Source organism: Helicoverpa armigera, chromosome 9 (genome assembly GCF_030705265.1).
Source record: "Helicoverpa armigera isolate CAAS_96S chromosome 9, ASM3070526v1, whole genome shotgun sequence".
Lineage (NCBI taxonomy): Eukaryota > Metazoa > Arthropoda > Insecta > Lepidoptera > Noctuidae > Helicoverpa > Helicoverpa armigera.
The window spans coordinates 3,853,680-3,879,164 of record NC_087128.1 but is presented as its reverse complement, the minus strand read 5'-3'; the positions used below and the strand labels follow the sequence as shown (position 1 = coordinate 3,879,164).

The 25,485-nt window shown below is 34.8% G+C and overlaps 5 protein-coding genes across 5 annotated transcripts; 1 reads left to right on the top strand and 4 right to left on the bottom strand.

The window, feature by feature from the left end:
* Nucleotides 1–393: 393 nt before the first annotated feature.
* On the bottom strand, nt 394–2,430 carry LOC135117278 (dynein light chain Tctex-type 5-like). Its single transcript, XM_064036098.1, has 4 exons — nt 2,205–2,430; nt 1,713–1,897; nt 1,291–1,437; nt 394–998 (listed from the first exon to the last, which is right to left on the bottom strand). The coding sequence occupies exons 1-4, from the start codon at nt 2,428–2,430 to the stop codon at nt 762–764; spliced, it is 795 nt and encodes a 264-aa protein (XP_063892168.1). The 3' UTR covers nt 394–761.
* A 59-nt stretch (nt 2,431–2,489) lies between these two features.
* LOC110371517 (dynein light chain Tctex-type 5) lies at nt 2,490–4,204 on the bottom strand. The gene is made up of 3 exons (XM_021327838.3): nt 3,937–4,204; nt 3,228–3,374; nt 2,490–2,985 (listed from the first exon to the last, which is right to left on the bottom strand). The coding sequence occupies exons 1-3, from the start codon at nt 4,162–4,164 to the stop codon at nt 2,749–2,751; spliced, it is 612 nt and encodes a 203-aa protein (XP_021183513.2). The 5' UTR covers nt 4,165–4,204; the 3' UTR covers nt 2,490–2,748.
* A 337-nt stretch (nt 4,205–4,541) lies between these two features.
* LOC135117307 (uncharacterized) lies at nt 4,542–8,170 on the top strand. The gene is made up of 4 exons (XM_064036272.1): nt 4,542–4,948; nt 6,385–6,582; nt 6,851–7,027; nt 7,986–8,170. The coding sequence occupies exons 1-4, from the start codon at nt 4,870–4,872 to the stop codon at nt 8,162–8,164; spliced, it is 633 nt and encodes a 210-aa protein (XP_063892342.1). The 5' UTR covers nt 4,542–4,869; the 3' UTR covers nt 8,165–8,170.
* A 4,140-nt stretch (nt 8,171–12,310) lies between these two features.
* On the bottom strand, nt 12,311–13,592 carry LOC110371518 (dynein light chain Tctex-type 5). The gene is made up of 3 exons (XM_021327839.3): nt 13,363–13,592; nt 12,941–13,087; nt 12,311–12,657 (listed from the first exon to the last, which is right to left on the bottom strand). Exons 1-3 carry the CDS (start codon nt 13,573–13,575, stop codon nt 12,421–12,423), a joined length of 597 nt encoding a protein of 198 aa, XP_021183514.3. The 5' UTR covers nt 13,576–13,592; the 3' UTR covers nt 12,311–12,420.
* Nucleotides 13,593–14,462: 870 nt separating this feature from the next.
* LOC110371519 (dynein light chain Tctex-type 5) lies at nt 14,463–16,022 on the bottom strand. Its single transcript, XM_021327840.3, has 3 exons — nt 15,735–16,022; nt 15,138–15,284; nt 14,463–14,766 (listed from the first exon to the last, which is right to left on the bottom strand). Exons 1-3 carry the CDS (start codon nt 15,930–15,932, stop codon nt 14,530–14,532), a joined length of 582 nt encoding a protein of 193 aa, XP_021183515.3. The 5' UTR covers nt 15,933–16,022; the 3' UTR covers nt 14,463–14,529.
* Between the last annotated feature and the right edge of the window lie 9,463 nt (nt 16,023–25,485).

The following is a 25,485-nucleotide window of genomic DNA, read 5'->3' as shown; positions in this document are numbered from 1 at the left end:
TTTTTGTCGCAGCGCAGAAACCAACTTTTTTGAGTTTTGTGAGACCTCTATCAAACTCATTAGGATCCAAACTCTGCACATATAAATTGCTTTAGAAGGTTTAGGTATCATTCATTTTTAATAACGTCCCAATGACATCTGATTCCACATTAAAAGGGTATTCACGCTCATTGAATAGCTTCCTCGATGCCACGGACTACAAAAGATCTATGATAACTCAGCAATAGGAAGCCGACGCCTACATTTTCAACCTACTCCTGTTAACATGAATAAATTCCAATATGCATTTGTGAGAGGAAAAAGTTGGGGACAAAACATCTATAACCACTCCCTTATATTAAAGACAAGGGAAATGAAAAACATTATTATACTACAATAATAATTATAATTAATCATAAAAAGTACTGTAAGTAAATCTAAAATATATTGTAACTAAACAAGTTAATCTAAAATATATCGTAACTCAACAAGTAAATCTTTTATTAAACTATACTAAATAAAATTAAAAAGTTACAGAATAGAATTAAAAATTAAAAGTACTATGTAAAGTTAAACAATATAATCTAAAATATACTATGTTATACTAAATAACCCGTAATATATAAGATTGACAACAGCATCTCCGAAGCTAAAAAATATTGCCACACTGCGCTCAAACACGCATTCCCAGTACGGTGAGTATGGGTAGAACTCTCTAGATTCGGGAAGACCTTTGTCATCAGTAGACAAATTTAGGCTATGCTGACGATATAACGCAAGGTTTAGTCGAGATATATGCCAAAGACTGTAACTTGGACGAAAGCAGTAATGCTTTCTCTGTGCATATCTACAAGGTTATCCCTTTCGTGGTCCCACAAGAATGAGACCGCATTGTAGTAGCTTTGTGATCTCCTCTGTGCCATGGTGACCACAGCGATGATTCTGTAGCGATCGAAACTGAAAGCCTTGACGTGCCTCATTATTTCTCCTGCCATGATCACCGTTAGTCCTGGTGACTCCTGAAACAATCAGACATAATTTTGACATCGACTTTGTCTAACCTTTCTGCTTTGGCCAGCAAATACCTATTAAGGATCTGACCACCATTTATTTGTTTTTATAAATGCGAAAGTAACTGTCTGTCAGGTCGCACTTCCACGCTTAAACTTTTGGACTGATATAAATGAAATAATAGTGGACATAGGCTACTGTTTATCTGTAAGCAAGAATTATTTGTCCAGTCGCAAGTCAGACCATGGGGAACAGCTAGAATCAAATATTCTTAAATATTATTAGATTTTGATTGCATACCGAGTTACTATATTTATGTGGGTCGAAGTAATCATCCAGGACTGCATTAACAGTCTTCTCCACACTTGGCACATGAAACTTAGTACGAGGGTCCAGCTGGTACGTGGGTAGGTACAACATTGGGGGTCGCTTGTATTCCGTTCCAACCTGCAAAAGAAATCTTGTATCCGATCGGAACTAATTTACCATACGTCCCAGTAGAAAAAAAAGTTAATTGGCCTTTTTTCCGATAGGAAATCATAAAATGACTCCTCTCGCTGTGGGTTGGCAGTAACGATCCTTCGTCGCTGCCAACCCACCAAGTAAAAGTAAAACTTTTACTGACTAAAGCCCATCATGTTCCTTCATAGGCCTTTTATGTACGAGGGCTGCGGTGCTTAACTAGCCTGTGTGTAACCACCAAAGATAAAAAGTTTAAGTACCTGCGAGGTCTTCTTTTCTGCCCTTATACCAGCCACACCACCAAAGCCGAATGACTGTCTTCTGACCTTCATTCTACTCAGAGTCTTTCCCATGGCCGCCGAAGATTTCACTCCGATACCGGCAGCAGATTTCGATATACTTGCTCTTTGCTGACTAGGCTTGCTCTCAGTAATGCCGACGTTTAAAGATGTTTAAAAAGACGATAAAAATAAAAGTAATATGATTTAAATTGTTCAACTAGAGAAAACAATGTATAACATCGAAATTGACAATGCGAATGAAGTTGATTGATTTTGCGCGTGTCGATTGAAGTTTGAAGAAAAAAACTTGTTTGTGGTAGAGTATTCAAATCTTACCTTTTTGGTATCGTTGCAATGAGATATTTACTTAGGTAGGTATATATTTGGTATATCTTTTGCATGGTATTTCATGAAAGGCTTAGCAGCTTGCATAATTTTTGCAGGCACATAAGTTTTGATATGTTTAGTTACTCTTGCTGAATGTTTTACTTTCGAGTTGCAAATCTTTGGTCATATAATTCATACTGTTGAAATTGCTTCGAAAGAAGTACTTGGTGGGACTAAGCATAATCTGCTGGACTTTAGACGCTTTGGGGTGGAAACAGTGCTTGACCGACGGTCTAGCATTGACGTAGCTATTTCTGTGCAAGTCTATGACCTTAAATACCCTCGGAATTATCTGCTTCCCATAATGCATAATTATGCATAATTGATTACGTCAAGCGATAGGTATAAAATAAAACATATAATGCTGTAATCCCTTTTATTAATCGATCATAAATATATTTTATACTAATTAATTATTTCTAAAACGTTACTTATAGCCGGTAAATCCATTATAATATAAACTATTCTATCTAAATATAACTAGGTATAAATTCGACAATAATATTTAAAATATCCTAAATTATTCTAAAGACGCACGAGCAAGTTATAATATAAACTATTCTAAATTTAGGTAACTAGGTATAAATTAGACAATAGCAGTTAAAATATTCTAGAGTATTCTAAAGAGTTAGTCGAGGTATACTCCGAAGACGGTGACTTGAACAAATGCTGTGCTGACTTCTCTAAAAATGTCCACTAGATTATCTCTTGTATGGTCCCATAGGAAAGCAACGGCGTTGTTATAGGATTGCTGCCTCTTTTGAGCTATGGTGACCACAGCGATGATCCTGTAGCGGTCGAAATAAAAAGCCTTGACGCCTTTCATTATTTCTCCTGCCATTATCACTGTTAGTCCTGGTGATTGCTGGAACAATAAGGAGGAGTGAGAAAAGGGATAAATGGAATCAGTCACAAAAGTCTTTCTTTCTATTGAGTGAGCTGCAAGTTTATTCACTTAAATTGGCAGACTGACATCATCATCATCTTTCTGCCCTTATCCCAATTTTATTTGGGGTCGGCGCAGCATGTTTTCTCTTGACATGGCACTATTGTTTTGAACATATATACATATTTTAATATTAATTGAGTATATAGATGCTTACATACCACAACATTATATTCATAGTCGGTGAAGTAGAAATCCAGGACTTTATTAATAACCTTCTCTACACTTGGCACGTGAAACTTGACACGAGGTTCCAGCCGATACGTGGGTAGGAACAGCAGTTGGGGTCGCTTATAATCAGCTCCATGCTGAAATTAGAATTAAGTAAGTAGCCAGCAAAAGTCATTGAATTGATGCTTCGTTACTCGCCAGGTAAAATATGATTGATAGATATCGTACAATGAGCTTAATCACAAAAGAACCAGTTTCGAGGAAGCTGTGATGCCAGTCATGTACTGATGGGTTGGGAAAACCCAGCACGACCGAAGAAAGATACAAGCAAGCCCAATACTTACCTACTTGCTCTCCGATGTACGGGTGGGCTGCATGCTGTGGGACTCTGGGCTGCATTGTAACAGTTTCTTAAAACTCTAAAAAGAGAAAACAGCAAAGGGAATCGTACCTTTGATACCCTTGCACAGCTTTAGACGTCTACTAGGCCAAAAAGAGAGTTATATTTAAGAGCTAATACTATACTTATAGAAAGTAACTGGTTACTGGTAATAGTAACTGGTTGAGGAGGTCAGATAGGTAGTTGCTTCTTGTAAAACACTAGTACTCAGTTGCAGCCAGTGAGACGAGGAGCGGACCCCAACATAGTTGGGAAAAGGCTCGGGATATGATGATGATGACTATACTTATAGAACGTACCAGTGAGGATCGATGTTCTGCTCCAGCTATTTTGATACCAGCCACGCCACCACCAAAACCGTAAGATTTTCGTCTGACTTTCATTCTGCTTAAAGACTTTCCTTGATTCATGCTGGCCATGGACTTTCCAGTTTCGCTGTTGGCGGATTTTGCCCCCATGTTTGCTTTTAAAGTTAATATTTTAGTCTGACTGCTATTTTTCATTCCGGATTGACTTCCCGTGACCATTTTGCTTTTTGTTTTGTAACTTGTGAAGATAGAAAATGTATCAGATAGTAAGCAGACGAGGTAGTCAGGTATTTGTTTTGCTAGTTGATAAGTTTTATAAATAAACTTGAATGCACGTAAAAATTAAAGCATCGAAATTGTCAGCATGGGGATGCAACTGAAGTACAATAATTTTCTGAGGTTTTTTTTTAGAAATGCGCCATCTAGTGACGGATGCCCCGTAACTTGGGTATTTGTACTTCGTTTTAGTCACTAGATGTCACTGCACCTTAGACCGATATTTCATCGATTTAATAACAAATCTAAAAAAAGTTTTGTGATTAGAAATATTAACAAATATTGTAATTAAATAATTTTATGATTTATTTTAATTTTTTTATCTATGAGGACGTCTTAGTTAATCACAATAATCACACTACTTGAAACCACTTGAAACACTGACGATTGACATTGACAGTCGACCATACTTTTAAATTAAACCGTTTTCCGTTTTCTAACGTGTTGGTTTATTCTGAGTGTTATTTTCTGGTTTTTTTATTACGATTGTTGCGTGTTCCTGGACTCTGATACTGACTGCTTCTGTGATTGACCTGGCTTCGTATTTTGGACCTGTGATCTACTGCATTTTCATTGACCCGGCTTTGTATTTTGGAACCTCGATCGACTGCTTTTACATTGACCCGGCACCGTATTTAGGACTAGAAAATGCGTCCAGTGGATCGTCTTAGGGGCGGAATGCCATCAACGTCAAGATATAAGTGCTACTTTGATTGTGACAATGACGGTAAGTTCAAAACTTTTAACTTTATAATGCACGTAATTTATCTTTTGCTGATAGGCTGCACAATATCCATTATTGTCATCCGTGCAATCTGTGGTCATCATAGTCCTTGAGTCATCAAAATCTAAGATGCACTACCACACACACTCCTGTCCTGACCCTACACAAACAATTGAAACTGCACATTAACTTTTATATCCAATCAAAAGACTCGGAATCTACGTATAAGACAAAGCCCGCTCTAGACGACCCTCTGACCAAATAACTTCATCAGGTTTTAAAACTATGATTTTACAGTGGCGTAGCATGGGATTCCGCCCGGCGCAGGTATATTTAGCTGCCGGTCAGTGGGTAGTCTTAGGGGCGAGCCCCCTTATTTAGGTACTTATTTAAATTCAAATGACTACAATTTAATAAAATTCTAAAGATGGTTTTGGCAAGAAAGAATTATTATTGATATCGACTCATGACCAGGTGCGGTCTCAGCCCATGATTTTGGGATTCACTAGGGTGCTGGAAGGAATACTTTCAGAAATTGTTACTGGCTCTCTTTGATATGTAGTGCAGCAGTGTGAAAATTTTAGCATCCTACCTAGGATTTTGTTGATTCATACACTAATGATCTATGTATAACTTTGTCGATTCATACAGCATGCAACAATATTTTTTGCAAACTAGGATATGTTAGATTTTCCTTTAAAGCTCAAAAAACATAAAGCCTTGTGTGGACTAAGCATTTATTGTCAAATTAAACGAAAAACAAGCAGATGTAAAAATTCAAGAGCGAGTCGAAAAATTTAGTACCCTGCCTGCCTGATAGGTTAGATCTTCTTTTAGTAGACAAGAAGTTATTGGGAGGTAGGCTAGAAGTATAGATAGATATCTATCTATCTTGTTGTATTTGTTATGGTGGTGGTGGTGGTATCTATACACACTATGTACACCATAACAAATTACAATTTAAAACTTAATAACTAAAAGGGGTGTAACAATGGGTGGTCTTATCGCTAAAAGCGATCTTTACAGACAACCTTTAATGTATAGTGACTCTTCTCAAGAAAATTGTATTATGGGGTGGCATAAATAGGAACTGACAATGTAAAGGCGGCAAAAAATGCCTTTGCCTCTACTGTCAACGCTATCAGCTTCTACTTGGCTTGATGCTGCAGCTAGGCGGCGGTGCCGGCCCCTAGAGTAGCGCCACCCAGGGCCATGGCCCCCTCGGCACCCCCATGCTATGCTACTGTGATTTTATTTACTTCAACTGTGGTGTTCCTGTTCTAGTACTGCTAGACCTCAGCTATTATTTCTAGTGTTAGATTAATATTCAAGGATGGTATCACAGTACATTACTAAAATTTTATACATATGATGATGATATCTATTACGGTATTTTAATGAGAGTGAGTTGTTCATGTATAAAAACTTCTTGATTTCAGGCCCATTGCACCGATTTCCTAAACCTGAATACCCACATTTGGAAAAGTTTAACTCGTGGAAAAAAGTACTAGATAAAGCTTTACAAGAGAAAGGCGACATCTACATTTATAACCAAATTCGATTTTGCGACAGACATTTTGAAGAGTGTTACCGTTCAGCCAGTCACCGACTTACTCCAAATGCAATACCAACTCTAGGTACCTACTATTTAGATGTCTTATGTTATTTAAATCTTAATAGAAACAAAACCACATTTCTTTGCCTTCGCTGTAATAACAAAATTGTTCCTCAAATATTAAATAAAATTTTCTACTGAATAATCTAATCCTAATTAGAAGAAAATAAAATGAATATTATATACCAAAAATAATTGATGCAACATGCTATCTTCTAAGAATTAAATGAATATTGTTCTATATTCTACATAATTATACAGTAACTATAAATAATTTCATCCTTTTGCAGATTTATCTACATTACCAGTTGGTCAAACTCTTGAAGGTCCATCGGGACATGTCGAGGCAGACATGTCGAATTTATTAAACATTTCGCAAGATAAACTTGCTGTCATTGAGCCATCCAGCTCTACCCACTATCATAGTGATGTACAGAATGCATTACAGACAGCTGAACGCCCTAAAGGTAAATATTTTTATTGACAATTGACCTTTGACTTGTAACATTAGGTTTTTCTTTCCATCATCAGGATTCCAATTTGTTTCCACTGTAGGGTCATAAAACTTCTTGCAGAGAGAGAGTGGGCATTTAAGCGTACATAGGGAAATAAGGACAGAGAAAGCGACTTTGTTTTATACTATGTAGTGAAGCCTATGTGTTATTACATTTTTTATAAGCTATATTACTGTAAAGTTTCATCTAAATCCGTTTAGTAGTTTTCGCGGGAAAGAGGAACAAACATCCTCACAACATTTATAATATTAGTACTAGTATAGGATTATTTCATACTAACTGCGTCCCGCGGTTTCACCCGCGTATACCGGAATAAAAAATAGCCTATGTCTAATTCCAGGGTATAAGCTATCTACATACCAAATTTCATCCAAAGCCGTTCAGTAGTTTTTTCGTGAAAGAGTAACAAACATCATCCAAACTTACAAACTTTCGCGTTTATAATTTTAGGTAGGATTATTTCCGCACTTGCAGGAATCAATAAATGTAAGACAATAACAAATCTCCGAACTTGTAAACCTGAATTAAATGGATTAATAATAATAACTTGATATAATCCTACAACTTATGTGTCATAATAATTATTCATCCAAATAGCTAGTTCTAACCATCCATACCATTTTTTTTCGTTGGTAGAAAAGGCCCAAAATGTATGGAGTCTGAATGATCTTCTTTATATCCATTTTGTTTACCCATAAAATCCCCATAAAAAATATTTATCAAGCTTGTATCTGCTGTTGTAGGGAAGTCTCCACTTTTTGTATCTGTTCCTCGAAGCCTACCTATTCCAATCTCTGGTCATAATATAATAACAGAACAATATTATGTAACATATTTTTATCACAATTCTATTAAAACTTTGTGTAACACTATTTCTTTGATCTGAGGTGTAACATAATTTAAATTACAGGTTCTAGGAAAAGAGGGACTTGTCAATATTTAAAACGAGTCGTCACCTCCAAAGAGAAGGAGATAATAAAGTTAAAACAGAAAGTATTGAAGCTGAAAAGAAATATAAGGAACAAAATAACAAGAAACTCTCTGCAAGGAAAATTTCCACATCAAAATCATTTTGAAAGAGTTAAATAAAATGCCTGCAACAATAAAAATATTTACTTCCTCCAAATGAAATGGAAAAAGAAACCACGAGGCAGGCGATTTACATTTAACGAAAAAATCATGGCATTGACCATTTACAAACAGAGTCAGAAAGCTTACAACCTCATGCGAAAATGTTTGTCTTGCCATCAAAGCGCAGCCTACAAAAATGTTGAGTAAATTTGAACTGAAACCAGGCTTCAATCCTGATATATTTAAAATTTAAAAGCTACAGTAGCAAAATTGCCGGCAGAAAAAAGTTGGTCAATTTACTGTTTGATGAGGTATCATTGGCTCGGGTGTTTTTACAACCCTGCCCTAAAACAGATAACTGGTTTTGAAGATTTTGGGCACAGACAAACAAAAACTCGCAGATCATGCCTTGGTCTTTATGATCAAGGGTATAAAAAGCAAAGTGAAACAACCTTTATGCTTTTCATTTTGCCAAGGTGCCACGAAAAAGGACGATTTAAAGAAGCTGATCAAAACAATAATAAAAGAAATCTCCAATACTGGATTGATAGTTATTGCCACTATATGTGACCAATCAGCCACAAATATTTCTGTGATAAAAAGTCTTCAAGAAGACACAAAACGCAAATATTTACAAGAGGGTAATGAATATAGGACCCAAGCCTTCGAGTTTGAAGACCAAAAGGTCTTCCCATTATTTGATCCTCCACATCTTTTAAAGGGAATGAGAAATAATTTACTCGCCAAACATTTGAAATTTGTACAAGATGGGAAAACAAAGTATGCAAAGTGGGAACATTTGGAGATGCTGTTGAAGTTAGATGTTGGGGATGATGAAATTAGGCTTGTTAATAAATTAACAGAAAACCATGTTAATAAAGAGAAAATTCCAAAAATGAAAGTGAAATATGCTGCACAAGTTTTCAGCCAAAGGGTATCATCAGCATTGAGATTCTTAGCAAGTAAGTATGCTTTTTATTGTTCTCATTATTTTCTCTATATTTAAAAAAAATTGCTATTAATTTACTAAATTAGATTTTTATTTTTAATTTACATGTTTTTAACCATCTTCATTCTCCACAGACAAATTAGAAAGTTCATTATTTTTCTTTAAAATAATATTAGATGTCCTGGCTACATTTATAAGTTCAAAAATATTTAAAAACAAACAATTGAGATGCTATTTCTCTCGATAAAATTCAAAATAAAAATACAATTCATATCTAATAATTTATCTAAAATTGGCTATGTCAATATTTAAGATGCATAAGATATATTGTTGGAATAACATTATAAATTGAAATGAAATAATAAATTAAAATTATCATATTGAAATAAAAATTTGAGACATTATGAAACTACAAAATATAGTTTAATGTTGGTTTCTTACTAATTATATTTACACCCACAACTATTTACTGAACCAACTGATAAAGACGCACAGTAAATCGTTACTGCCACTTTAAAGTTTGTAAGTTTGTGCCTTTTCGACACAGCCGTGAGGCACACCGTTTAATTTTTTAATTAAATTTTTGTATTTTTGTTTTTTTATTGTGTCCCCTAATCTGGGTCGAATAAATGTATTTTCTTTCTTTTTTCTTTAATTTCGGTCCACAATAGCAAAAAAGATTGATATGAACTGTATTCTAGTACTTATTTAATATATTGTTTCAGAACACAACCTTCTTCCGGCGGAGTGCGAAGAAACTGCTGATTTTCTACTCATTATGGACAAACTATTTGATTCTTTCAATGGACATTCATATACAGGTGATCCAAAAATTTTCAAGGGGTGTGTAATGAATAATTCTCCTCATTTTAGATTATGGACAGAGGTAGTTCCTATATTGGATTCAATGACTTTTAAAACTATAAAAAAAAAACGGGATGGTACAGAAGAAGTAAGATATGAAAAAGTGCCATCCCTTCAAAATTGGATCCACAATATTAAAACGTTTAAAGAAATGTGGGAGTTTTTAAAAATCAAATATAAAGTTACTAGCCTTTTAACCAGAAATTTCAATCAGGACCCTCTTGAAAATTTTTTTTGTAACATTAGAAGTAATGGGATACGAAATGTTAATCCCTCGTGCCTACAATTTATTAATGCGTTCAAAACTTTGTTACTTAATAATTTAAATTCGCCCCATTCTGTAAGTGCCAACTGTGAAAAAGATGAAAATAAATCACTGCAATCTTTCAAAGATCTTCTTGCTGAAAAACAAAACAATGAAATTGAATTGGTTAGTGGTGATTTTCCTATTGATTCTTTAATTAATACAATGAACCAAATTAAATGGAATGACTCGATTTTGCATGCCGAATCAAAAATATGTAGCAGGATACATTGTAAAAAAATCGAAATGTAAAGTGTTCAAAAAATGTGGAACATGTACTAATGATATATTAAGAAAGGAAATTGATTTTGAATCATTTAATTATGAAATAGATTATACGAAAAAATCCTTATTTAATGCATGTGATGATTTTATAAAATTATTAAATGAAATATATTATATGATTGTTGCATGTTTACGAGATTCACCTGAAATAAAATATCTGAAAGAAAAAATGAAATTTTACATCAATTGCCATTGTGATTTTAGTATAATTACTTGTATAGTTCATAAAAATAAATTAATTGATTTTATAATTAATATGTCAATTAATTTAATCATTCACAGTTGGTGCACCGGGGTTAATAGAATAATTAACGGAAAAATAACAAATTTCGATGTAAATGATGAAATTAAGTTACAAGCATTTAAATATTGTAATACACATAAAAAAAGGAAATAAAATATACTTAGCCGATAAATGTACTCTTTATCTTTTGTTTTTTTATTATCTCCCATAATATTATTGACTAGACTAGAAGTTGGAAACTGAAAACTGGAAACTGGAACTGGAAATTGAAATCACTGTTTTAAATTCAATTTACAGTAAATTGAATTTAAAACAGTGATTTCAATTTTCAAATTTAAAAACATATTTAAGAGAACTCTTGAAAAGCGCCATCTACCCTAACCATACATGAAGTAACCACGCCATCTTGTGACGGGGGCCCGTTAACTTTCACGCTAGTAAGTTGTTTTGAACGATGAGTTGCGTATCTATCTCTATATAGTGTATTATCTATGATTGTCAGTATGTAATATAGGTATTGATTCAGTCTTGTTCGCGGCAGTCAAATTCTGTCAAATTGAACAGTAAAATTGTCTGTGGATGATCACATAACCTGCTTATATCACTAGTTATCCATCAATCGTATTATTTCGGAGAAGGTTGTATTTCATATCATGTATCTATGACTAGCTCTTCGCCGCGGTCCAACCCACGTCCCGAGAGAACTGCTTCCTTTGCTCAGAAAAGAAGTACCTAGCATAATTCTTTCTCTCTTTTTTTCATCTTTCACGGCCAGTTTCTTCATCAAAAGTTAAAGTTAAAGTTATGGCTAAAGTAATGTCTAAAGTAAAAGTATCGGTTAAATTAAATTTTTCTATTAGTTTTGCTGTCACTTTAGCCTTGAAAAAATGAATTTGACCGTTACTTTTACTTTAGACATTTCTTTAACTTTAACTTTTGATGAAGAAACTGGCCGTAAGACTATGTATGTATAATTTTCTATGTTAATATTATAAAGAGGAAAACTTTGTTTGTTTGGTTGTAATGGATAAAGTCAAAAACTACCGGACCGATTTTAAATATTCTTTCACCATTAGAAAGCTATATTATCTGCAAGTGACATAGGCTATATCCCGGTGTGGGCAGTAGTTCCCACGGGATGCGCGTGAAACCGCGGGAAAACGGCTAGTTTTATATAAATCGGTTCTGTAGTTATGGCCTGACTGTGTGATAAAAAGACAGGATTACATTCGCATTTAGATTATCAACCCTCTACCATTACATTTTCTCTTGTGTCGTGGGTGGGTTTTACATACATACATGCACATCAAACCTAGACCCGAAATGAAATCTCCACTAAAATAAATTCTTCTGATTTTGCTCATTTTGATAGGCGCTTGTTAAAAGGACCACTAGGTGTCAACAATTTTCAAAAGTAAAAATAAGAACTAAAATATATGGGTAGAATAAAAATAAAATAAACATTTTTATGTCTTACATCAATATAATTAATTATACACTAAAAATAAGATATACTTAAAAAATAACTTAATTAACTTTCTTGCAAACGAAAAAAATAACTACAACAATCTCTATAAAAATACCAGGAGCGCATAAAATCAAGGAACCGTTCGTTAAGAACAGGGTGTTCAATCAAGGTAAATTCCAAACACAGTGATTTGGACGAATACAGACTGGACTTCCCTTTGAACATTCGCATAGCCATCTCTATCTTGGTCCCATAAGAAAGCCACAGCATTATTGTAACATTGCAATCTTTTTTGCACCGTAGAAACAACAGCTATAATCCGGTATCTATTGAAACCCAAATCCTTAACACTTTGCGTAGTTGCGCGTGCCATAGCTAATGTTAGTTTTGGAGTTTCCTGCAAGACATTTGTGGTATTAAATACAAGTGAAGGCAAAATGATTTGCTCCATTATACGCAAAAATATTTCTAAACTTTCTCTAACATTATCGTCACAATCTAAAAATGATCACTACCAGACATAGTTCTCCCCGGAGCTGGGGAGATTTACCCATATTTGCTCCGCTGGGTATGAGTCATACAGTAGCGAAGTTGGGATCCTGATGTCTCTTATATACTGTTCATACAATTGTAAACAAATACGACCGGCTTTACTTTGTGAAAATAAAATAACTTAATACCTGCTCACTATATTTGTGATTAGCAAAGTAAGTATCCAATACGTTATTCAAGGTCTTTTCAACTTGCGCCACATGAAACTTAACATGAGGTTCCAGTTGGTAAGTGTTGAAGTAAGTAACTGGTGGTCTTCTGTACTCCATGCCCACCTAGAAATACATTAAGATTGTTTAGTCTTGTTTATTTAGACAAAACTAACATTCAACCAAGGCATTTAATAAACTGGCTGTTCCATGCGGATGTTACTGCATCCTGAAGGAACAACCTACCGTAGATAGATAAAAAGTGGGTCACATCCTTTATAAGAACTTCTGTGTACCAAATTTTTTTCATTCGGTTCAATACTTTTGGCACGAAAGCGCGTCAGACAGATAGACATAGCACATTTTAATATTAGTGAGGAAATTTAAATGTGTTTACATACCTGTGATCCGTGCTCAGTTGCTCTGATTCCGGATATCTTGCTGAAGCCATACCCAGGTTTTCGGACTTTAAGTCTGCTGAGAGACTTTCCTGTTATAGTCCCAGTCATTACTGTAAAGCTGGCTCCGAATTTACCTCCAAAACGAACACCAGATCTACCTTTAATGGGTGCTAAGGTTCTACCAGTTTGAGTCTTCTGGGTTCTCGAACTCATTTTGTCAACTTTGGAAGCAGTAACGGTAAAAATAGTCAGTATTTCTGGAAATGCTTTAAATTCGTAAGAATATTCCACTAATAACTTTTGTGTATGAAACAATGATGAAGAATTAATGATCCTTCTTCAATTGGTAAATGATTGGTAAACGAAAGTGAAAGTCTGTGAAAGTTGACGGATGAAATTGACATCTAGCATGACCAGTACAGAAAATGAAATTGTTTCCATTCAAAAGTAGATATTATATTTATACACTTGGTTCCACCAGCTTGAGCGGGTCAACCGTGTCCCATGAGAACTACTCTACGTATCCGGTTAAAACGTGTCCCTCTTTGATACTCTTAAACAAAATTATATACTTAAATAGATCATGTACACATCGGGGAACCTCATTTCTGCATCGAAATGGAACTTTATTGATTTTGTGAATAGATGAAACTGCCTGAAGTTAGTTTCAGTAACCGAACTGCAATAAATTAATCGCACCGATTAATCAGCGTCTATTTGGCGAACTCCTAAATTCCCTGAAATTGATTGGTCGAATCACATTGGACCCATTATCCCACAATTATTTACCGCCTTTAGTTCGGCTTTTTGTGCAAGTTGACTGGCTGATTTTGGGAGTATAATGTAGTCCCATACTCAGCCGATTTTGTAAAGCTGTGTTTGAAGAATTCACTTGAAGGCTTGGCCTGGACAATTGGGTACATTAAGTTACCCAAATTATCTTTGGCACACTACTTGTGTCTAGAGCATAAACCTTTAATCTAGGTGAAACCACTGTAAAACGGCTATACTTAGAATAAAAATAAAATGGATATCATTTTGCTATTTGATTTATTTAAATACGCTTTAAAAATAAAATCATACCAATAATACGTAATATCAACATAAAATATCTAAAAATATACTAGGACTACACAAACGCGAGGAGCTATTCGAAGTTTAAAAATCTCAGTCAAGATATACACCAAAAACGGTGGCTTGAATGAAGGCTGTGTGTAGTTCTCTGTGCGTATCCACTATGCCGTCTCTCTCGTGGTCCCAGAGGAAGGAGACTGCATTATGATAGCTTTGACTTCTCTTCTGAGCAATGGTTACTACGGAGATAATTCGGTAGCGATTGAAACCCAGCTTTTTGACGCTTCGCATTATTTCTCCGGCTATGATTATCGTTAGTCCGGGCGATACCTGAAAAAGAGGTCTATGTGAAAAACAAACCAAACAAATCTATAATTGAATAAAAGGAAACATATTATTTGTTTGTAGTCTCCAAAACACTGAACCGATTTGAAAAGTTTATTTGTATTGTATAATGTATATTCTGTCCGGGTACAGGACTCAGGTGAAACCGCAGAGAAACAGTAAGTTAAAAATATAATTTAACACAATACAAAAAATTACAATGAAAACCTGAGAGGTAAGTAGGACTTCACAAATAGAAATGCTTGTCTGAATATTAGGGGTTGAAATGGGTGGCCTAAAGATTTTTTTTTATCCAAGAACACAAAGGTGTTCTATGAAAAAAAAACAGATAGATAATTACAAAGATAGGACAGTACCGAATGGTTATATACATGGCCGGTGAATTGTTTATCTAAAACTTCATTCATACACTTTTTCACACTTGACACGTGAAACCGAACGGTTGGTTCAGTTTGATATGTATTTTGAAAGATCAGGGGTGGTCGTTTGAACTCCGTTGCGAGCTGTAAAATACAAGATGAAAATTATAAGCATTTTACAACAGCATGTGGAAAAAATAGATGGACTGATTGCTTGAAAGAGGACATGGATAAGAGGGAAGTGGGTGTGGATATGATGTCAAATAACTTGGTAACAGGTCAGTAAGAATAAGAAGAAGTATTTTGTATAACAACACAATATTGAACACACTGCCCAAACAACTAGGTCTATGCGAGTCCAGCGAGCATGCCTTTTTGTTTATTTGTGTGGTTTTGGGGTATTGATATTAAGAATATGCTAGCCTAAGACCTATTTTATTACGAGTAGGTATGAAAGGTAATTCCTCTGGAACGTGGGTCGAGGCATGAGAAACTACCAGTAGTAATGTGAATTTGGTTTTTACTCTTTGATTAAGCCCCACAACTTTCTCAGCCTACTGCACCAAAAACGAGTACAAATCTAATGTAACATACCGTTGAATATTTATGTTGTTGCACTCCTGTAACGGCTCCACTAAACCCGTAAGACTGTCTCCGAACTTTCATTCTACTCATTGACTTCCCTGTACCCACGTTGGCTGCAGATTTCACAGAATTCTGAGTCGCAGATTTGACCCCAACCAAGCCTACTTTCTTTGCATCCGACTTAGTATCTTCTTCGTTCTTCTCCATAATAAGGGATAAAAAATATAATTAGATAGCAAATTGAAAAAGAATATACAATAATAAATTAAAAGCGACAGAAACTTGTATACTATCAATAAAAACAGAATATTTGTCAATTTTGTGTCAAAGTCAGATTGGACATCTTTCTAAAACTAGCTTAAACCGTGGGTTCGCCCTTGTTGATTTCATATAACTATATAACTTATCTGAAAATTATCTGTAATAGAGCCTACCCATTTTGATAAAAATAAATAAACTTCGGTTACATATAAGATGGTGTACATACATATGTAGGTATTTATTTAAGACATTCGTCTGGGCAGTTACGATAATATAAACAGATTCCATATCTTAATACATAGGTATACTTAATACATATTCTTACAGTGTTGAGTTTTAGAAATATAGCCTCTTTGTTCAAAAATCCGGGAGTTTACTCCCGAGGAACCATACAGTTGATTTCACAAGTTTGATTCTAGATAATTTTCTTGGAATGTAGGTAAATAGTATACACAGACCCTTGACATAGTATGACGAAAACCCTAAAAATATGAGTGTACTTAAAAAAAATAGAAGAAATAAAACTGAAAATTCATAGGTTCCTGTTGCGTAAAAAATACCTATGCTGAGATTTCTGTTCACACGTTGACAAAGAGGTTTTTCGGATAAAAGCCGTATACGTAGGTACCTACATAGTGAGTGCGACCCCTTTTTTGGAATGTGGGGCTCTTTGTATTCTACCCTCGCTTTTTGTTGGGCCACATACAAACACTGCTTGTTACCTGAAATGGTCGCGTTGAAAGATGCTTCACTTATATTATATTTTTTCTGTATATATTTTTTCCCCATTTTAACAAGGTTTGTGAGGTCAACCAACAGCCCAGTATTCATTATAGAATGTGACACATACGACTTTGTTACTCCGGCATAATCCAGTAGTTTCGGAACCTTTGTGGTACAAAATTTTTCCACTTCATTATATTAGTATAGATAAAATCACAAAATCACAGTAAACCACATATCTTCAACAAAAAAGAAAACTCCAAAAAATAAAAACAATTCACCGAGCATCGACCTTCAGAAAAATACAGCATAAAGCATTGAAATTCGAGTTGCATTCTGTATACAGTAGATGCACCGATAGTGATGTCCTACGTCAACGCTAGAGCTCCCTTATAGGTCAGTTAAACGATCGTTCACCCCTAACCGACGTGGTACGGGGTGGGACTGAGATTTGACCGATAGGGTTATAGGGATTTTGTATTGAGACGGTATTTTTGTTCTTGAATTAGAAAACATGAGGAGACGGATTGGTATATAGAGATTATATCGAGGGTTTCAAGTATAACATAGTCACTTGTTAAGGGATTTATGTATTTTGAGCGTGTGGTTTGATATATTTTGACGAGGTAAGATAGGCAGTCGCTTCTTGTAAAGTACTGGTACTCAGCTGAATCCGGTTAGACTGGAAGCCGACCTCAATATAGTTGGAAAAAGGCTCTGAGGATGTTGGTTTGATATATTTTAATTACAATGTGACAATTTAAGAACAGATTATATAAGTGCTTTTTTTTCAAAGTGTAGCAAACATCACTTTTCGTATGTAAGCTGAAAGTGTGGAGTTTAATATAAAATCGTCTTCTTTTTACGCTTTTAAGATTTTTCTCCGGCTAATAGTTTCAAATATACTACAAGATAAAGTGGCCGTTGGAAATTAGAGCCAGACAAGTCACCTACACTGAGCTTTTTCGCAGAATAGTGTTAGTGTTTTCCGGAAAATGTTCACTTATTTACAAAGTGGTGATGTTGGGAGGTAGATTCATTATGTCCGTATCTATACTAATATAATAAATAATAAAGAATAAGCACTTTTTGTTTGTGTGAAAGGGGTCCGAAACGAATAAACCGATTTGAAAAATTGGAAAGCTACACTCGTTATGGCTAGTTATCCTACTTATATTATATCCTACTTATATTATAAATGTCAAAGTTTGTGAGAATGTATGGATGTATGTTTGTTATTCAATTACGCAAAAGCGGCAAGACCGATTTGATTGAAACTTGGTATGTAGATAGGTGATACCCTGGATTAACACATAGGCTACTTTTTATCAACACACCACGCGGGCGAAGCCGCTGGCGGAAGCTAGTTGAATATAATTATAATAGATCGAGCCAAATAACTTTGCATTTTTGAAGTTAGCCATTTGACTCCTTGTGCATTCTGTTATACATATACAGTAAAAAAGGTGGCTGCTATAGTTTTCATAAGAGTCAAAAACATGACAGCATACGTTATCACGTGATTCATCAAATGGCTAACCCAAACACAAAGTTACTTGGTGCGAATATTCCTAAACTATTTTGATCCCCACCACTATATAAAAATCATATAACAAGATATTTCTTTATCCACCCACAAACTACATCCTACCACGCTTTCCCTTCATTGCAGTATACTCGTATATCTGGCATTAAGATACGAAGGTGAATTTTTATAACAAAGCAAATCTCTGTGCACTGACGTAAGAGGGCTTTGCCCGAGGGCCAGCGACCTACGAGTAAAGATCTGTTCATATTGACGGGTTTAATATTTTACTAATAACACTAGCCTTATTATTGTCCCAGCTCCAGCTTACGTATTGATGATGGTCTTATATATCATTGAAGAGGGCATTTTCCATAATTCTAAATATATTCTGCCAGAGAAACTACTACGCGCACCCGGATAAAGAGTAGCTTATAGCCTTTGAGAAAAAATATTCCAGAGTAAGATAGGCACTAAAAATATTCTTTCAAATTGGACTACTAGTTTCTGAGAATACCACGTTCAAAACTTCAAACAAAATAATTTTTCAGCATACCTAACAAGTATTTAAGTAAAGATAGAATTTGATCTTCATTGGAATACAAGTAGACCATTACTGACTTTAAGATAAAATAGTACTATCTTTTCAGTCCGGCTTATGTGACGTTGTTTCAATATGATCTAATCTTCGAGTTTGTTGATGTTTGTAAATTGCAGATAAAGCGCATTGTGGAGCACATTACAGACTCTTTCACACAAGAAATCGGTGATCCTAAGTGTCACTAGATTTTATGGTTATTCTCTAGCTTTTCACTGCATGACGTTATACCGAAAGAACGAATAAAATCGATGTTATCCAGGTCAGTGGTTATTATTCATTTACTTTTTCCTGTCTTTTACATATCTTATTAAGTTCCAAAAAAATTTAAATCTTGAATACGAAAAAAACCATGTGACCCTAATAAGAAAGCTTGCTTCATTGAATTGGAAACACTAGCGTAAATTTATTGAAAAAAAACTCAGGATTTCTGGCTGTAGGGAGTAAAACCTGGGAAGCTAATTCCATAATGCCAATCTAAACGATTCCTAAGTGCACTGTGAACCCGAATCAGACTATTGTTATATAGTATGATGTAAACCTTGCTTAAGTTGTATGTACTAAGTTAGTCTTGTGCAGACCACCCTTTACAGTTGATTTGATTTGTAAGTGAATATGGTCCATTTTGAACGAGTGATGCATTGAATACGCTTAGTGTTCCAGTATGTTGCTTTCTTGCAGAGTATTTTGCTTGTTTTTTGAGTAAAATGAAGATCATGTATGATTGAATAAGGAGATTTAAGTTATTTTTCATTCAGGTCTTATAGAAAAACAAACACTGTTTAGCTAAATATAATAAATGTTCCAGTAGAGTTTAATGTTTATACACAAGCAATGTTGAAAATTACCTGTACTATAACCAGTCACCAGATAATGTTTTAATTACAAATAATACAACAGTGTTGTGGGCTAGAATATTGTTAATTTTAATTATGCATGTTTTATTTCTGCTGTATATTGTATATTCTGGCTGTTTGCTGTTCTTATGTAATAAAATAAAATACATATTTATGTATTCACCTAACGGCGCGGGGCCACAGATTACTACAGATACTTCACTCAGTAGAAAACTTCCAATACCTATTACGATAATTGCCTACTCCTTCGCGTCAACAACCACTGTATGCTAAAATGCGCCTAAATGCTCAAGCGTACAGCAGTGATTGCTTCGCACCGCGCGATTCCACAGTAATCGCAGGGCTGCCTCTTCGGTAAAATTAAATTAACATAACTTTTTATCTATGTTATTGAGAACTGTGAATATGTTCTGACTTTTATGTGGCAGTTAAAAATTTTATCATTTATAAAATATTTAACCAACTTAAAAAAAAAGGAGGTGATTAGACATAGGTACAGGCCAAACTGAGAAGTTTGACTTGTATGGTTTGTAGGTATGTATGTTTGTGCGCGATAATCTCGCGTTTGGCTAAACCGATATCGATGCGATTTTCAGAAAAGGATTTGTTACATTTAGGAGAACGTTTTAAAATAAGTATAATACTTCTTAGTTTGATGATGATCTTCGGAGATGTTCACTAGAAATGAAAAAAAAAGCCTTAAAAAAAGAGAACCGACTTCAAATAAGGCACAAAGCCGTAAGAAATAATTTGTTTTTTTTTTTATGTTGCTGCTAACAGCTGGTAATTATGTTGGTGCTAACAGCTGGTAATTACGAATCGAAAAAGCACCGACATCAAAAAATAAATTATTTCTTACGGTTTAGTGTTTTGAAGTCGGTTCTCTTTTTTTAAAGTTTGTTTTATTATTTTTGTAAGTTTGTTTTGTTTTATTTACCTATTGGTGCTGACTGTAGAAGAAACCTAGATAAAACATAATTATATACATCAGTGTGTAGGTAAAATAAAAAAATCTTTAAAGTTACAGCACATAAGGCACCACACGGCATCGTAATGCGCGTACGAACGAACAGCACTATTAGAAGTCGGTTAAAAATTGAACGGCGTGCGCGCGCTTCGCTTGTGAAAACCGCAACTGAATTTGATCCGCCGGCGGACCGAGACCGCTCGGCTGGGCAGTAGGCACTTATAGCGCGCAAGTACATGGAGTGACGGAGGCCTGGCGGGGCGTCCAAATGCCAACCAAATAGGTTTAATCACATTAGGTTGGTACCTATGAGGACTGCAAAGAGGAAGTGGTACCAACATTAAGAGAACGTACAAAAGTGGTCATAGCGGGCTATGATCATCCAAAATCCCGGGTAATAACCGCTTATGTTTCCGCCCTTTATGAATATATCTACCCTCGGTAGTCGCAATAAAAATAATATAATCATACACATTACACTTACACTTCTCATTTGTGTGATAAACGAAGGCCCTTATAATTAATGTATGTAGGTAGATACCTGTTTTGCAAATAAGTTTAGAAATCTACTTTTATGCAAAACTTGGTCGCAGTCAAAGTTCATAACAAGACCTTTCTAAAAAGTTCAAACACAGCTAATATACGATATATCATTATGGAGTTGGTTTCGGATCAGTTCAATAGTATCGTATCATTGTATCTGCCAATTTTCATGACGATACGATTTTTGAAAGATGGTTAAATTATTTACCTCAGATTCCATTAAATGATTACATACAGATCAACCTAATAAAAGCTTATTAATGAAAATAAACATCACTATATTTTTTTAATAAGCGGCTGAACTATACTAAGCAAGAACTATTAATTTTGTTCGTACTGATGTTGGTGAATGAGTATTCATTCGTTTTCTGATTACTATGGAAATCAAGCATCCCTCAGGGCAAACAGTTGGGCTTGTAGTTCGTAATAAAACTAGATAAACAGCAAGATGAGAAAGTTACACTTGATTACAAAATGGCGAATTCATGAGTTCTGGAAACGTTGGCTTCTTAGGTTAAAGTAGATTAATTTCTGCTCTTACAGCGCTTTTATACAAGCGGATTTTGTCGTGCGTATATGCTTAGCTTTACTCGAGGTGTAAGCCTTTTAGTGTAAAAACGCTGTTACATATTTGATAGTATCTTAATAGAAAAATGGCTCTTAAAACCAGACCAAACCTAGCTTTGTAGGTTTTAACCATAACTCAATCACTTGAACCTACCTCAACATATTACATGTTAACAGTAGGTATATAAGACGTTTTTTAACTGACTATAACTACAAGATCATTAAAAAAACTAGGTCACATTCAATAAAAGAAAGGAACCACGACATATAGAAAGAAGCCACTTCTCCACAATATATCGGTCTTGTCGTGCAATGTGTAACGAATTCACATGACTTTTTTCGACGTCCCGACACGTGTCGCCGCCCGATTTGTCTTCTAGTAAATGTGCAGCTTTACTTGAGTGTAAAGCTAGTTGCATACGAGCGTAAGGTTCTTGCAAACATTCTGTTGTGGTGTCTTGTCTTGTTGTATGGTACACGCAACATGTGTATGGTGTTTCCTGGTTGTTGTAGGTCGATTTAGTCTCGGTGGGAGTCCGCTGGTGGCAAACATTGCAGGTTTTTTTGATTCTCCGATATTATTTTATAATTGGGGGAATGATCACCAAACCTACATGTATATATCTAAGGCGTGTTTCAAACAGTAGACAATTTACTGGCTACTATGGTACTACTCCTTGCACACAGAGATTGATTCAGACATTTCAGAGATACACTCGACTGTTCAAAAACTCCTACGTAAAGATCTTTATAAGTTAGTATTAAAAACATAACGTAGGATTATCTACTCGTCCTCATTTTAACCTTATTTGAATCATATAAGTTGGTAAATTTCTTTTCTCAGTATAAAAAAAACACCTGCCGCAAAAACTCATTACACGAAGCGCATAGTCGTCTCGTCATCAAATCTTGCAATGTACCTCACACAACAAGATATACCTCAATGTACAACTAGCTTAATACTGATTCAATTCAACGTGGCAGAAACTCTATTTCAATTTGGTTCCTTTTAAAATTCATACCTTCGTTCACAAGACTCGGTGTTTCTTTTAAAAGTTTTTTGCTGGAATTAGTGAAAAGCTTTTACTAACAATAGATTTTTATATTCTCGTTTTTCATTTATTTTTAGTAACTCGGGGAAGTAAGTCTTTCGTGCCAGAAATTAGCAGTGACTTAAATAGGTTGTGCTTGTGTGTTTTTTAAAGGTAATGAGTTGACTTAAAATAAAAATGAACCTTTATTTACCTCTCTAAGCTTCAGGTTTTTTACACTTTCAGTTTTATTTAAATTTTCAAATACTTTTATGAGTTTAAAAAGAAATAAATGCATGCAGATACATCGTGTTTGAAACTGTTTAGTAATAAGTTTTCACTTTATGTTTTATTACTGTTATATTTTATGGCAAACAGTGTTATTGTGGTAGTTATAAAATGTATATTACCTCTCAGGTGATTGGTCGTATGAAAATATATCTTTATGAACTTGTGGATATGCAATGGCACGTTCGGAGCTATCAACTTTTTAACGTGTGCTGACTAAATTCATAGAATACGATTGTATCTGAAAATTAAAAACAAACATACTGTATTTTTGATAGTTCTGTTTTGGAGTGATATGAAGAATGCATTTTAAAAAGGCTCTTTTGTAGTTCTATAGCAGAATAACATGATAAATTTTGATGAAATATCTCACCAATACTTTTAGGTTTGAATTTCTCCTTGATCAACGTGAATAAGCTAGTTCCTTAGGATTGAATGCCACAGAAAATTTGTCTGTTCTGGTATACCTACTGCGAACGTGTGAACATACTATTAAGTACATAAAATAATGATACATTTAAGAAAGATAGACCAGATTAAATATGTTGCTTACGTTCATTTGAATATAAAATAATAAAAAATATGTATCACATAGCCTATAATGAGAGACTAGATACAAATTAGGTCTTCTACGATATCCTCTAAGTTATTGGTCCCTACAGGCATTTTTCGCTTAAGAACTTTTCTGTCTCAGGAGTCTTTTATTCTACGAGCTATTACAATTACCACTAATACGCTAACGTTGTGCTCTTTTATTTTTTTTTATATGATTTAGTTATAAGTTTCTATTCCTGTAATATTTAAAAACAATCAAATGCGACAGAATATGAGTTTTATATCTTAAGTAGATATAAAACTAGATATAAAATAGTAGATATAATAAATACTAACGTAACCTGAACCTGAAAGATATGTAGTTTTGAACCTGAGAAAGGATTTATGCATAGTTAGACATAGTATTTATCTGGGTGCGGGATGTAGTTCCCACGTAACGCACGTAACCCGGGAGAACAGCAGGTTTACCATAAAACTAGGTCAAATTATGCAACAGCAATTTCCTTTGCCAAAGTAAATATAACAGCTAAAAAAAACATCTTGGTACACATTCCAGGAACTCTTATGAAAGTAAATATTTTATTACAATCTCCCGTTCCAATACCCGTTGGTAAATTGAACACGGTTCTCGGAACTTTCGTTTGCGGAAACGTCCGTAGATTAGAAGTACGTATTCTCTCTCTCATCTCATTGAAAATAAATGAGTCTTCAGGTCTTTGGATAATTTTGTTCTTACAATCTTTATTTTTGACGTACCTTAGGGTTTTACGACTTGTAATAACTTTTAAATTCGGCTTAATTTCATGTTCTCCCCGTATATCCTAATTAGTCAATATCGGTTAAAGTTTGTTTGTGGAGGTCTTTGTCTAGTAATGGATGGCCTATGACTGAAATAATGATCATGGTAAGATGCTGTAAGCTTGGGATGCGCATGAATTATTGAAGATTCCCCAATAGATTAATCAAACAACATCATTTCCGAGCATTTTCCCACCTATGATGCGGTTGACTTCTAGTCTAACCGTATGCATCTGAGTATCAGAGTTTACAAGGAGCGACTGCCTATCTGACCTCCTCAAACCAGGTACCCGAGCAATTCAATACTCCTTGGTTAAACTGGTACTCAAGCTTACTGGCTTTTGGCTACTCTTAACGACTGCCAAAGATCAACGATAGCAGTTCAGAGTTTATGGAAAAAAAAATAAAGTCTTAATAATCCAAAGTTAGCAATATTTGTACCTTATCCTTTAAGCATTTGCTTTAGATACCCAAACTTATCTACGTTAGTACTCAAATAATATTCAATCGTTGTTAATACTCAACAAAACCTAAACCACCTTTTCATTTCATATCTAAACTCTGTTTACACAACAAAGTTTTTAATCAAACGCTATTTGTTATTAAGTTGCTATTACTATTCAGTTTATTCAGTCTAGTCGGTGCATTTGTGCAGTTCCAATATTTCGTATGCAAATGTTTCGTAGGTTTGCGATATCCGACATACTGCTGCGCAAACGTTTTTATTAGTTCTCCCTCTGTTATTGACGCGAATTTACAAACGAAAATATTGAAGCTTCGGTAAAACTGATTTGTTTTTGTATTTAGAATCGCGTGATTCGGTTCGAGTAGACTGCTGAGTTGTTGTATCGATTTAGTTTTAATCTAATTTACTATCGGGAAGTCAGACTGTTTTGATAGAATGCAGGCGCAGAAAAATATAGACAATTTTGACTCTTTGAAAAAATGTTATTATTTTACTGTTTCAAATACAAGTGTCGAGTATGTCATGAGTTTGTGAGCCGTTAGTTCCGGGTGGCTCAGCGTCCTTCTGCCTCATTGGAGACA

Coding starts and splice junctions, on each gene's coding strand:
- LOC135117307 (XM_064036272.1), top strand. CDS start 4,870: ATGCGTCCAGTGGATCGTCTTAGGGGCGGAATGCCATCAACGTCAAGA. Junction 6,583..6,850: donor AAATGCAATACCAACTCTAG/GTACCTACTATT, acceptor ATCCTTTTGCAG/ATTTATCTACATTACCAGTT. Junction 7,028..7,985: donor GACAGCTGAACGCCCTAAAG/GTAAATATTTTT, acceptor TTTAAATTACAG/GTTCTAGGAAAAGAGGGACT.
- LOC135117278 (XM_064036098.1), bottom strand. CDS start 2,430: ATGCATTATGGGAAGCAGATAATTCCGAGGGTATTTAAGGTCATAGAC. Junction 1,438..1,712: donor CAGAAAAGAAGACCTCGCAG/GTACTTAAACTT, acceptor TTTCTTTTGCAG/GTTGGAACGGAATACAAGCG. Junction 999..1,290: donor CACATAAATATAGTAACTCG/GTATGCAATCAA, acceptor TGATTGTTTCAG/GAGTCACCAGGACTAACGGT.
- LOC110371519 (XM_021327840.3), bottom strand. CDS start 15,932: ATGGAGAAGAACGAAGAAGATACTAAGTCGGATGCAAAGAAAGTAGGC. Junction 15,285..15,734: donor AACAACATAAATATTCAACG/GTATGTTACATT, acceptor TGTATTTTACAG/CTCGCAACGGAGTTCAAACG. Junction 14,767..15,137: donor GCCATGTATATAACCATTCG/GTACTGTCCTAT, acceptor CCTCTTTTTCAG/GTATCGCCCGGACTAACGAT.
- LOC110371517 (XM_021327838.3), bottom strand. CDS start 4,164: ATGGTCACGGGAAGTCAATCCGGAATGAAAAATAGCAGTCAGACTAAA. Junction 3,375..3,936: donor CAGAACATCGATCCTCACTG/GTACGTTCTATA, acceptor TTCTAATTTCAG/CATGGAGCTGATTATAAGCG. Junction 2,986..3,227: donor ACTATGAATATAATGTTGTG/GTATGTAAGCAT, acceptor TTATTGTTCCAG/CAATCACCAGGACTAACAGT.
- LOC110371518 (XM_021327839.3), bottom strand. CDS start 13,575: ATGAGTTCGAGAACCCAGAAGACTCAAACTGGTAGAACCTTAGCACCC. Junction 13,088..13,362: donor CAACTGAGCACGGATCACAG/GTATGTAAACAC, acceptor ATGTATTTCTAG/GTGGGCATGGAGTACAGAAG. Junction 12,658..12,940: donor ATCACAAATATAGTGAGCAG/GTATTAAGTTAT, acceptor AATGTCTTGCAG/GAAACTCCAAAACTAACATT.